The 11,474-nt window shown below is 37.9% G+C and overlaps 1 protein-coding gene across 1 annotated transcript; it reads left to right on the top strand.

The window, feature by feature from the left end:
* Positions 1-5,057: 5,057 nt before the first annotated feature.
* Positions 5,058-7,376, top strand: LOC101483300 (nuclear factor 7, brain-like). Its single transcript, XM_076890475.1, has one exon. It carries the CDS (start codon positions 5,152-5,154, stop codon positions 6,565-6,567), a length of 1,416 nt encoding a protein of 471 aa, XP_076746590.1. The 5' UTR covers positions 5,058-5,151; the 3' UTR covers positions 6,568-7,376.
* Positions 7,377-11,474: the final 4,098 nt, after the last annotated feature.

The raw sequence follows: 11,474 nt of genomic DNA, 5'->3' as shown, positions 1-11,474 counted from the left end.
CTGATTGCAGTGTTCCTCAATAAGTAATATACCAAACACTTCACATTCTTGGTCTCATTTTAATGCTATATTAAGATAAACTCACAATATTTTACTTGTTTTCCTTTTTCGTTTTTATATTGAGGGCAACTACTTATAGAGAAAGAGAACCCACACAAACATGAAAAGTCCACACAGAAAGACCCCGGCCAGGTGGTGGAGACAAACTCAGGGCCTTCTTGCTGTGACGCAACACTGCTAACCACCACTCAACCATGCTGCCTGTTGACTATAATGAATGAAACTTAAACTAAATTTCTACACTGTTGAGCTGAGACACATTGATTGTGTCAGATTTGTGCTGAAAAACACACATTTGGAGAATTTGTTATGTTTTTTAAATCCATTGATTGTCCAACATTTAACTGTTTGCTATATCTTTACATAAAAGAAGGTTGTGGTCAGGAACATTTGTTAATCCTCACTAAATACAGACTCTCACTCATGTATACTATTAATATTAATATGATAAGAGGGACTTCACCATGAATGACAGCACAGAGGAAGAGAACAATATTTGCTTTTGTACTATTAAAGGTACTTTTACTATTGTTTTAATAGTAAAAGTTAATTGAATGGATACCTGCTTTTTAGGTGGTCAGATACACTCTGTATGGAAACTGAGGAGTCTGAGGCTATCATGTGGGTAATCTGTTGGTGTCTGGCTCACTAACTTTGTCGTGTCTGTCTTTTTATTGTTTTTTAACATGAGAGTGGAGAGCAGGAGGCTGCAGCTGCAATTGTCATGGCTGTGTGCAGGCAGGAAAAGGACCCAAACCCAGACTCCAAAACACAGAAGAAAAACTCAAAACACTCAGCTTTATTGCTGGCAACAACAAAACAGAGACCTGAACCTAAACCAGGACCGCTATGGACAGAAAACACAGTGAGTATGAGGGTACTACACCATTACAAATGGAATCAAGGATAAAGTTTACATCCTCACACCTGATCTGCATCTTTATAAACTCTTATGTTGCTTAACAGTAAATGTAATATTCACATTGACAGAGCAGAGCTGGAAATAGTTTGTATGAACAAAGCTGCAGAAATATCAAATGAAGGTTCAACTTTTATTTTATTCGTATATTATTTTTACTTACAACATGGACACAAAGTTTGTATTTTCATTTATGGAAACATGTTTTTTAAACATTTTATTTCCACTTTCTCACATTTTTAATGTAAATCATTAAATGTTAGGAATGACGTACCAGGTAAAACAGAGCATTAAGACTGAGCCAAGTTCATCTGTAAATATTTTAAATAGACAAATAAAACATCTTTTCCTTGTATTTCCATAAACAGTGGGTCTAAATAAATAATTTGTCAGGAGTTATTAAGAAATGTTGAGTTACTGTAATTATCAGAGAAAGGTGAGTGATTAATTAAAAGTCAGTAAAACTTAATTTATTCTTTTTGCCAATTGAATCTTTTTTTACCCTGCAGACATGCAAAAACCTGTGATATCAAGTCAGACTGAGATTTCATTATAAAATCAACATTTTCTTATGAGGGAAAAGTTACAGTGGCAAAGCTTTATCATAAACATTTGGTTGTTTTTTAAACTTTCTTCTTGTTAGCAAACATATTGTCTATGGTTGATTAATATTTTACTCATCAGCACCTGCAGTGATTTTATTGTTTGTTTGTTTGTTTTTCCTGAAAATCATCTTTCAGACATTTAACCCAGCATGTAGTTTTATTTATTTCAAACTAGTGATGTCAAACAATTAAATGTTGTAATCAGATTAATCACAGGATTGCTGTGGATTAATTTTGATTAATCACGATTAAATATCATTCATTTTTTGGCATGGTCCTTGTGCCTGCCCAGCCAGCCCAGTATGGATGGTATGGATGTGATACATTTTGTGCTCATTATTAATCACCCTGACTAGTTTCTGTCTTGCACGAGCAATCAAATCTTATCAAAACCCTTTTTTGGTGCGTTGACCCTTTAACACAAAGTTCCTGTAGAGAAATAAAAATAAATTTACTCGCGTGAGCAGGATGTCTCTCCGAGCACAGAGAGCTACCTGCGAGAGCGTGAAACTGTCACAGCGCGTGTAAAGCAGACACTGCTCTACAAAAAGGTCAAAACCACACAAAAGTGACATCAACACATAACCCATTGTTTTTAACAATTGTAGCTCTGGTGTCCAGCCTGCCACCACAAACACTCTGTTCACACTAGGGCAGGGTATCGATTTCTATTTCTATAACTGCTTCGATGCCGATTCACGAGGTCAACCGTCAGAAATATTATAATTATGATCATTTATCAGTACATTTATCCATATTTTTATATCTGTGTATTAAAACAAAGCTGACACTTGCGAGACTTTATCAAAGGTGTCAGCATCACAGCAAATGCCTTTGTGTCAAAGTAACTGAGGATAAAACACAGAAAAATATGAAGGAGATTTTCCTGGCCTGGCTGTCTACAGCACACAACACTCTTAAAATATTCTGCAGTAGAACAAAAACACTAGAACACCATGAATCAAAATATGAACATTACCTGATGTTGCTGAAGTGAAGCAGAGCAAAGTTACAGAGGTTTTATTAGAGACACAGCTAAGATTTTTGTAATTTGGCATAATTTGTAAGAGTTTATATTTCTTCAGTATTGAACAGCAGAAATGAAACTTTCTTGTCAGACGCCAATTTTGAAAAAACAAAAGCACTGAACACAACTGAAGACTGGTGCGTAATAAACAAGCGAATAATGCAGAAAACAGATTTTTCATGGGAAACTGGTCTCTGAGTTACTGAGAGAGAGAATTCAGTTCAATTCATTTTTTATATAGTGTCAGATCACAAAAACGGTCACCTCAAGGAAGTTTTTGGGAGTCCCAACAACTCTAACCAAGTATAACACCATAGTTATTGTCTTAATTCACATGGGGCGATCGTGGCTCAAGAGTTGGGAGTTCGCCTTGTAATCGGAAGGTTGCCGGTTGCCGGTTCGAGCCTCGGCTTGGACAGTCTCGGTCGTTGTGTCCTTGGGCAAGACACTTCACCCGTTGCCTACTGGTGGTGGTCAGAGGGCCCGGTGGCGCCAGTGTCCGGCAGCCTCACCTCTGTCAGTGCGCCCCAGGGTGGCTGTGGCTACAATGTAGCTTGCCATCACCAGTGTGTGAATGTGTGTGTGAATGGGTGGATGACTGGATATGTAAAGAGCTTTGGGGTCCTTAGGGACTAGTAAAGCGCTATATAAATACAGGCCATTTACCATGTCATGGTCTGAATAAAGCCTGTGTTTTGTGTGGATAGTTATGCTACAATCATGGCCAATAATCGGTATACCATACACACATTGCTCCACGTTGCGTAAAATATTTTATTTGGTGAAAGTAATGAGTTTAGGATTGTAAAAAAACTGAATATTTCATTAATTCGGTTTATACAACCTGATTGGATCCCTCCATCCTGATGACTGCTGCTGTGGATAATGGACCCAGACCATCCTCTGCATCTCCTACTGGACCTGCAGATAAACACTTCCTTCAACAACTGTTTCAGCTTCACTGACACAAAGATACAGAAAATCTACACCTCACACCACAATCCCTGTACTCAGTTTAGACATAAGATCCTTATTGTGTCATATTATGTATTGATTTATTGAACACTTCACTCTTTGTATTTTTTCTTTCATTGGCTTCATTTAATGCATTTATAAGAGCTCTATAATGTTGTTGTTGTTTTTTGTCTTTTTAATTATTTTTCAAGAAAGTGGACGTGATTGACAACTTCGAGGCAGTAGGACCTTAAACATGACTTTGACCAGAATCTGATTTGTGACATGTGACTGTAAATTCTTCTGTGTTGTCACAGTTCAATGTCATATTATGTCATATCAACAGTTTATATCAGTTTTATTTTTTGATTATTAGCATTTCTGGTCTGTTCGCTGTGATTTTTCTCTTTGTTTTTCATTATTATTTCAGTGACATCTCTCACACTGGTCAGCTCATCACATTTCAGTTCATGACAAACTTGAAAGTTGGAGTCTAAAGGTCTAAGATAAGATAAGATAAGATAGAACTTTATTAATCCCTCGGGTGGGTTCCTCTGGGAAATTCGACTTCCAAAAAAAGCACAGCAACGACCAAAGTTACAGTTACAGAACTGTTATATATATATATACACACACACACACACACACACACACACACACACACACACACATATATAAATACAGAGACAAATATAAATAAAATATACAAAGGGGATAAATAGAATAAATAGGAATAAAAAAATAAGGTCTAAACTCTTATGCAGGTTTGAGGCCACAGCCCAGGTAGTAAACGCAGATATCGTCTTTGGTGAATTCTCTAAAAGAACTTTGCTTTCTTGAAGGACTGTAAGGTACAAGCTGTAAAGATGTGACATTTGATGAGTGTAGAAACTTTCCTGAACTGTAACGTGTTCAGAGACATTCAGAGATCCTGTGTCCCTGAACTCGAACTACTTACAGGATGTAGTCAGTTTACAGTAATACAGTCATCTTTGATTGAATCTGGTCAAAGGAAATTAACTTCACTGGTATACATTTAGTTTATAACAAGCATATTTTAATGATGTATTATTTGAAAAAATAAACTTTTGATTTTATGTATTTCAGCTGCATTTTACTCAGAATTATTACTTCATGTTCATGAGGGTCAAGAATTTTTCTTTGTTTTGCGTGTGAGAGCAGAGGTCTGGCAGGCTGACAATCTAAACCCTGTGATGAACTTCTGAAACACCACAGCTTCACCTTCTTTGTGTCATTTTTATGTTCTATTTAGGTTTCGTTTTTTTAAAAGGAGAAGTCAGGATTTTCTACATTTTTCACTTTGGTGTCGTTTTAAGGAGCACAAATTGAAAACTATCTGAATGACACACACAGCGCCCTCTGACGGACACAAGTGTTATCTGCGTGTTTCAGTTTAACACGTGATCGTGATTCATGAAAATGAAAGTAAATTCTGACACTTTTGAACTGAGCTGAGACGCCATTACAGGGAGTCAGATCTCTGCTGCAAAACACACGTTTGGAGGATTTTTATCAGAAAGTTCAAGAGACACTAATTTGGTGAGTTAAAAATACTTAAAGATCAAATGGCTGAGAAACTTAGACTTTTTGAAAATTTCCTGAGCTGCCATGTGTGTTCAGAGACTTTCAGAGATCCTGTGTCTCTGAGCTGCAACCACAGCTTCTGTTCAAGCTGCCTGCAGAAATTCTGGGAACAAACTAAAAACAAAAACTGTCCCATTTGTAAAAGAAAATCTTCAAAGGATTATCCAGATGTGAACTTTACACTGAAAGAACTTGCTGATTCATTTGCTGGGAGACAGAAATCTGGATCATCTGAGACAGGAGAAAAGAAATTAATGGCAGTGTGCAGTAAACACGATGAAGAGCCTAAACTGTTCTGTGTGGACGAGCAGAGAGCTGTGTGCACCGTGTGTGAGTTTTCTCTCCACCAGAGTCACAAAGTGGTTCCTGTAGAAGAAGCAGTCAGTGACCTGAAGGAGCAGCTGAAATCTGACTTAAAGTCTCTGCAGGACAAGAGGAACAAATACAAACAAGTGGAGAAAACATACAATGAAGTGATTCAACACTCCAAGAAGCAGCTGTTGTCCACAGAGAGGCAGATCAGAGCAGAGTTCAACAAGCTCCAGCAGTTCCTGAAAGAGGAAGAGGAGTCCAGACTGGCAGCTCTGAGGGAGGAAGGTGAGCAGAAGGGGAGGACTATCAGCAGAGAGATGAAGATGATTGAGGAGCAGATCTCCTCTCTGTCAGACAGCATCTCTGCTGTTGAAGAAGAGCTGCAGAAACACAGCGTGCCATTCCTCAGCAGTTATAAAGACACTCAGAGCAGAGCCAGAGCCCAGAGCTCAGTGTCAGATCCACAGCTGGTCTCAGGAGCACTGATAGATGTGGCCAAACACCTGGGCAACCTGTCCTTCAGAGTGTGGGAGAAGATGAAGGAGAAGGTCCACTTCAGTCCTGTCATTCTGGACCCAAACACTGCAAACCGCTGTCTCTATCTGTCTGATGATCTGACCAGTGTGAGACGTGGAGACACAAAACAGCAGCTTCCTGATAATCCAGAGAGAAACACAAAGTATGCCGATGTTTTTGGCTCTGAGGGCTTCAGCTCAGGGAAACACAGCTGGGAGGTGGAGGTGGGAGACCATCCTGACTGGATTGTGGGTTTAGTTAAAGAGTCAGTTGACAGAAAGGGAGAGCGTTGTGCTTCACCAAAATATGGAAACTGGTGCTTAAATCATGGCAGTGGAAAATACACTAATGGTGATGGTCAGACTGTGACAGTGAAGAAGAGTCTCCAGAGGATCAGAGTCCAGCTGGACTATGACAGGGGGGAGGTGTCCTTCTATGACCCTGAAGACATGACTCACATCTACACTCACAGAGACACTTTCACTGAGAAACTCTTCCCATATTTCAGTATTGGAAAGGCAGGAGACGCCAAAACCTCTGATATCAAAATCTGTCAAACTGAGATTTGATTGTAAAGTGATTCTTTATTTTAACTGTTTTTTCAGTACAGCAACAGGGTTAATTTTAGGGAAATTATTAATCACACTGTCTAACTTCATTATCAGGTTTTATTTCATTTTGTTGTTCTAGTGGAACTATTAGCAATTCAATGAAAACAAAGCAACTTTTTCATGTGAAAATCTTGTGACCCACTCGAGTTTCTGTAAGAAACTTTTACAGTTTTTTCTTGTTTCTTTTAAATTAATATTTTCAGAATATTTCTCATGTTGTTCATGTAAATATTTTTGATAGTTTTAAAATCTGAATGATGATTTCTTTGCTTTTCAAAGTTGTTGAGTGTGAACAGCAAACTGTGACACTTCTTAAAAGAAGGATTCATGATTAAACATCAGCAAGAGTCAACTTTACAACTACAAGATTTCAATGTCCTGATTATCAGCGTCTTGTTTTCAGTTAAATAACATTTGAAAGTAACACGTCTTCTTTAAAGTTTTCCAAATTCAAAGAAATGACTTCTAAGTTGTGACGCTGTCTCATCAGTGTAACTACACTTGATTGAGTTCATTAAAAATGTTCTTTCTTGTGTTGTTTTTAACCTTAATCAGAAGCTGACATCTCTCACAGTTTGAAAGATTTCTGGATCTTCTCATGTTTCATAATTAGGTTTTAATTTGATTTTCAAACTTCACTCTCAGTCTCAGTGTTTCAATGAATCACCTACCTTTGATTTGTACTTCAATGTTATTCTTTAACTGCTCTCTTTGATTATTGAGATCACAAAATGTTTCTGTGAAGTGAAATAAATAAATTCAGTGATTCTGTTGTTGTTGTGTTTGACAGTAAATCAGCTTTTCAGACACAGTCATTAGTTCAGATTCATTTAACATGCAAACTCACTTTGATTGTTGTGTTTACATTTAACTGACTCCTTAGAATAAAAGATTATTTGCTTCTATTAGTTTGTAAATATTCTTGTTGTGCTGAAGCTGTTTTATTGAAACAATCAGCAGATTTTATCAAATCAAGAATTGATTTTAAGCAGCTACATTTTAAATCTTTTTTTCAGACCAACACTCACATTTAACCCCAGACAGAAATCAAATGTGATCATTGATAAACTTTACATTCTCACAGCTAATCTGTATGTTAACTCAGAAAATAGTTTGAATGAACAAAGCTGCAGAGATTTCAGATGAAGGTGCAGCTTTATAATAGTGATGTTTTATTTGTATATTATATTTACGCACAAGATGGAGACAAAGTTCAGATTTTGTTCTCTAGTAAAAATGTTTACACTGTAAACATTTACACTTATCCTATTTTTAAATGTAAATCATTAAATGTTAGAAATGACTTCACTTAACAGATAAACAGAACACTAAGACTGAGCCAAGTTCATCTGTAAATATTTTAAATAAACAAATAAAATGTCTAATCACACTTTCACCTCAGGTCAGTGTCAGTCTGATCAGCTCAAATCCACAATCCTGCTGCGATAAAGCAAATTGTCTCTTTAGGATCAAATCAAACTGCTGCTGCTGATGTGGTCGCTGTAGTGTCTGTAAGTTTGAGTCTTGTGTGTCATCTGCAACCACCACACATTCAGAGGGGGAGAGAGGGCAGTACAGGCCTCGACCAACACCCACAAAGCTCTCCTGCAGGGAAAGAATCTGGCCAAAACTCCACTGGTTAAAATGTCTCTGCTCTCTGGTGTCACTGTAGTGCAGAGGCTTCAGAACTAGAATCCTCTGGTTTAAGGATTTCTTCAACATTAAATAATCCAGTGACAGTTGTCTGTATTTCCACCACTGCACGCAAACAATAACTGTTAACAATGAATTCAGCAAACTTTATTTTTCAAATTGTAAACAAATACAGTTTAAAACAGCATTTCTGTTGCTGCCACAGAGTAACTCACATTAGGACCCCGTCCTCGTTTGGGCTCCGCCTCCAAACTGTCAAAAGTCAATTTACTCGCTTGAGCAGGATTTCTCTCCGAACGCAGGGAGCTGCCCGCCAGAGCGTGAAATTGTCACAATGCGTGTAAAGGAGACACTGCTCTACAAAAAGGTCATAACCACACAAAAGTGGCATCAACGCATAACCTAGTGTTTCAACAATTGTCGCTCTGTTGCATCTGTCCAGCCTCCACCCACAAACACTGTTCTGATTCAATTCATTTTTGACTCACTCAGAAATATAATTATGATCATTTATCAGTATATCCATATATATCAATATATGTGTATAAGTATATATATGTGTATGTGTATAAGAACAAAGTTGACACGTATGAGACTTTATGCCTTTGTGTCAAAGTACACAAGGATAAAACATAGAAAAAACATAAAGGAGATTTTCCTGACCTGGCTTCTTATAACAGATAACCGCCTTAAAAATATTCTGCAGTAGATCAAAAACAGAAGAAAACCATGAATCAACATATGAACATTACCTGATGCTGCTGAAGTGAAGCAGAGCAAAGTCACAGAGGTTTTATTAGAGGCACAGCTAAGTGCAGAAATGAGACTTTCTTGTCAGGGGTCATTTTTGAAAAAACAAAAGCACTGAACACAATTGTAGACTATAGTGTAATAAACAAGCAAATAATGCAAAATAGAGATTTTTGATGATAAACCAGTCTTGAACCACAGAGAGAGAGAGAGAGAGAGGGAGAGAGAGAGAGCTTCTTCTTTATATTGTTTATTGGCAGTTGGCAAACAGCAATATTGTGCATTACCACCACAAACTGTAGAGAGAAAGCTGTGCAGAAAGTGTGGTTTTTATCCTGGTTCCCACCAGGAGCAAAACAGCTAAAGTAAGAGGGAAATTCATGACAATTTTTTAAAATGTGTAACGTGGTTTTGATCTTCTTTTGCTGCTGGTTCAGTGAATTTTGGTCTGAGAGTGACGAAACCTGCAGCTGCAGAATCTGTGAGGTGTCGGCTTTCAGCTCCCGACAGCATTTCCACGTACGTGACATCGGATGAAAGATCCACACTTTGTGTTTAAATCCATTCACCTGCTGTTATTTCCTGTTTTAGCTGTTTGCTGTGTTGAAATAGTTTTGTGAGCTTTAAGCTGAGATTCTGGCGTGCCGGGCAAATTATATTTCTTTTAAAAATCAATTCAGGATTTAAGGAATTAATTTTGTTTTATTCAAACTAAACTGATTTGAGACAGGAAATACATTTCTTTTTTTATTAAACCCACCTTAAGATCACACACAGAAACAGAGAGAGAGTCAGAAGCAGATCCAACTGGCTGGGCAGCTGCCCTTTTGTAATGATCCCTGGCAAGTGATTGACCTACTGTGCACAGATCAGCCAATAGACACATACCAATTAACTTTAAATGGGCCAATAGATACAGGCTTTAACACTTGAAAGACAAGAGAAACAGAGGAATAACACTGCCACTTGTCATGGCATGTAACAATTATACCTCAGACTGCATGTTTGAGGTGTAATTTTAATCTCCAAAAAATGTATGAATTTAATACAAATATGTGGGGATAGAAACAAAGCATCAATCCTATCATGGTAGACTTGATCCCATAGCAATGCCAGAGTTGGTAACGATACTATCAATACTTGGATCGATCTGCCCACCTCTACTGATTGCATTGTTCTTCAATACGTAAGATACCAAACACTTCACATTCTTGGTCTCATTTTTTTGCTATATTAAGATGGTAAATGGTAAATGGCCTGCATTTGTATAGCGCTTTTCTAGTCCTTAAGGACCCCAAAGCGCTTTACACTACATTCAGTCATTCACCCATTCACACACACATTCACACACTGGCGATGGCAAGCTACATTGTAGCCACAGCTGCCCTGGGGCGCACTGACAGAGGCGATAAAGTAAAGATAAAGTAAAACATGAGTTGTCAAAATGTTTTACTTCTTTTCCTTTTTTGTTTTTGTTTTGAGGGCAACTACTCACACAAATAATATGTGTATCTGAACGACAGCCTAGCAGCACCAACTGGTGAAGACAAATGACATATTGTAGATATCAAGTGGAGGTGGGAAAAAGGCCGGAGAGAACCCTACCAAACATGACAAGTCCACACAGAAAGGCCCAGGTGGTGGAGATGAACTTGGGGCCTTCTTGCTGTGAGGCAACACTGCCTTTGGACACCTGCTTTTTAGGTGGTCAGACACACTGAAACACTGAGGAGTCTGAGGCTATCATGTGGGTAATCTGTTGGTTTCTGGCTCACTATTTTTGTCGTGTATGTCTTTTTATTGTCTTTTAACAAGAGAGTGGAGAGCAGGAGGCAGAAGCTTCAGACAAGAGGAGGCTGCAGCTGAAATTATGGGAATCATCACTATAACATCATAGTTTGTGAATGAGCTCTCAAAAACCACTTTCAATCCTGCCTTATGTAAAAGTTCAGGTTTGCTCAACGTATAAAGTGATGTTATTCATTTAGACACAGGTCACTGTTACATTAAGGTTCTTCATGAGTTCATTCACACGTTCTCATAAACCCGATTAAGAAATGAGCAACATCCTGCATTTCTATTTGCAGAATTTGTCAGTACATGAAGTGGTGCATGATGCTTCTGATTTGATTTTGTTAGCTTGGCAGCTATATTTTGATAGTTAATTTCATAATTACAACAGGCAAACTTTAAACTGAGTCATATAAACTACAGTCTGCAGAGAGCTGTCACTGCCATTTGCTGTTAACTCATCCTTGAGCCTGCTTCTACTTCCTGTGTAATACGTTTCCAAAAGACACAAACAATTCAATTCAATTCAATTTTATTTATATAGCGCCAAATCACAACAAAAGTCACCTCAAGGCGCTTTATATTGGACAGTAGATACAGAGAAAAACCCAACAATCATATGACCCCCTATGAGCAAGCACTTTGGCGACAGTGGGAAGGAAAAACTCCCT

Source organism: Maylandia zebra, linkage group LG12 (genome assembly GCF_041146795.1).
Source record: "Maylandia zebra isolate NMK-2024a linkage group LG12, Mzebra_GT3a, whole genome shotgun sequence".
NCBI classification, from domain to species: Eukaryota; Metazoa; Chordata; class Actinopteri; order Cichliformes; family Cichlidae; genus Maylandia; species Maylandia zebra.
This window is presented reverse-complemented; position numbering and strand designations above follow the sequence as displayed.

Coding starts and splice junctions, on each gene's coding strand:
- LOC101483300 (XM_076890475.1), top strand. CDS start 5,152: ATGGCTGAGAAACTTAGACTTTTTGAAAATTTCCTGAGCTGCCATGTG.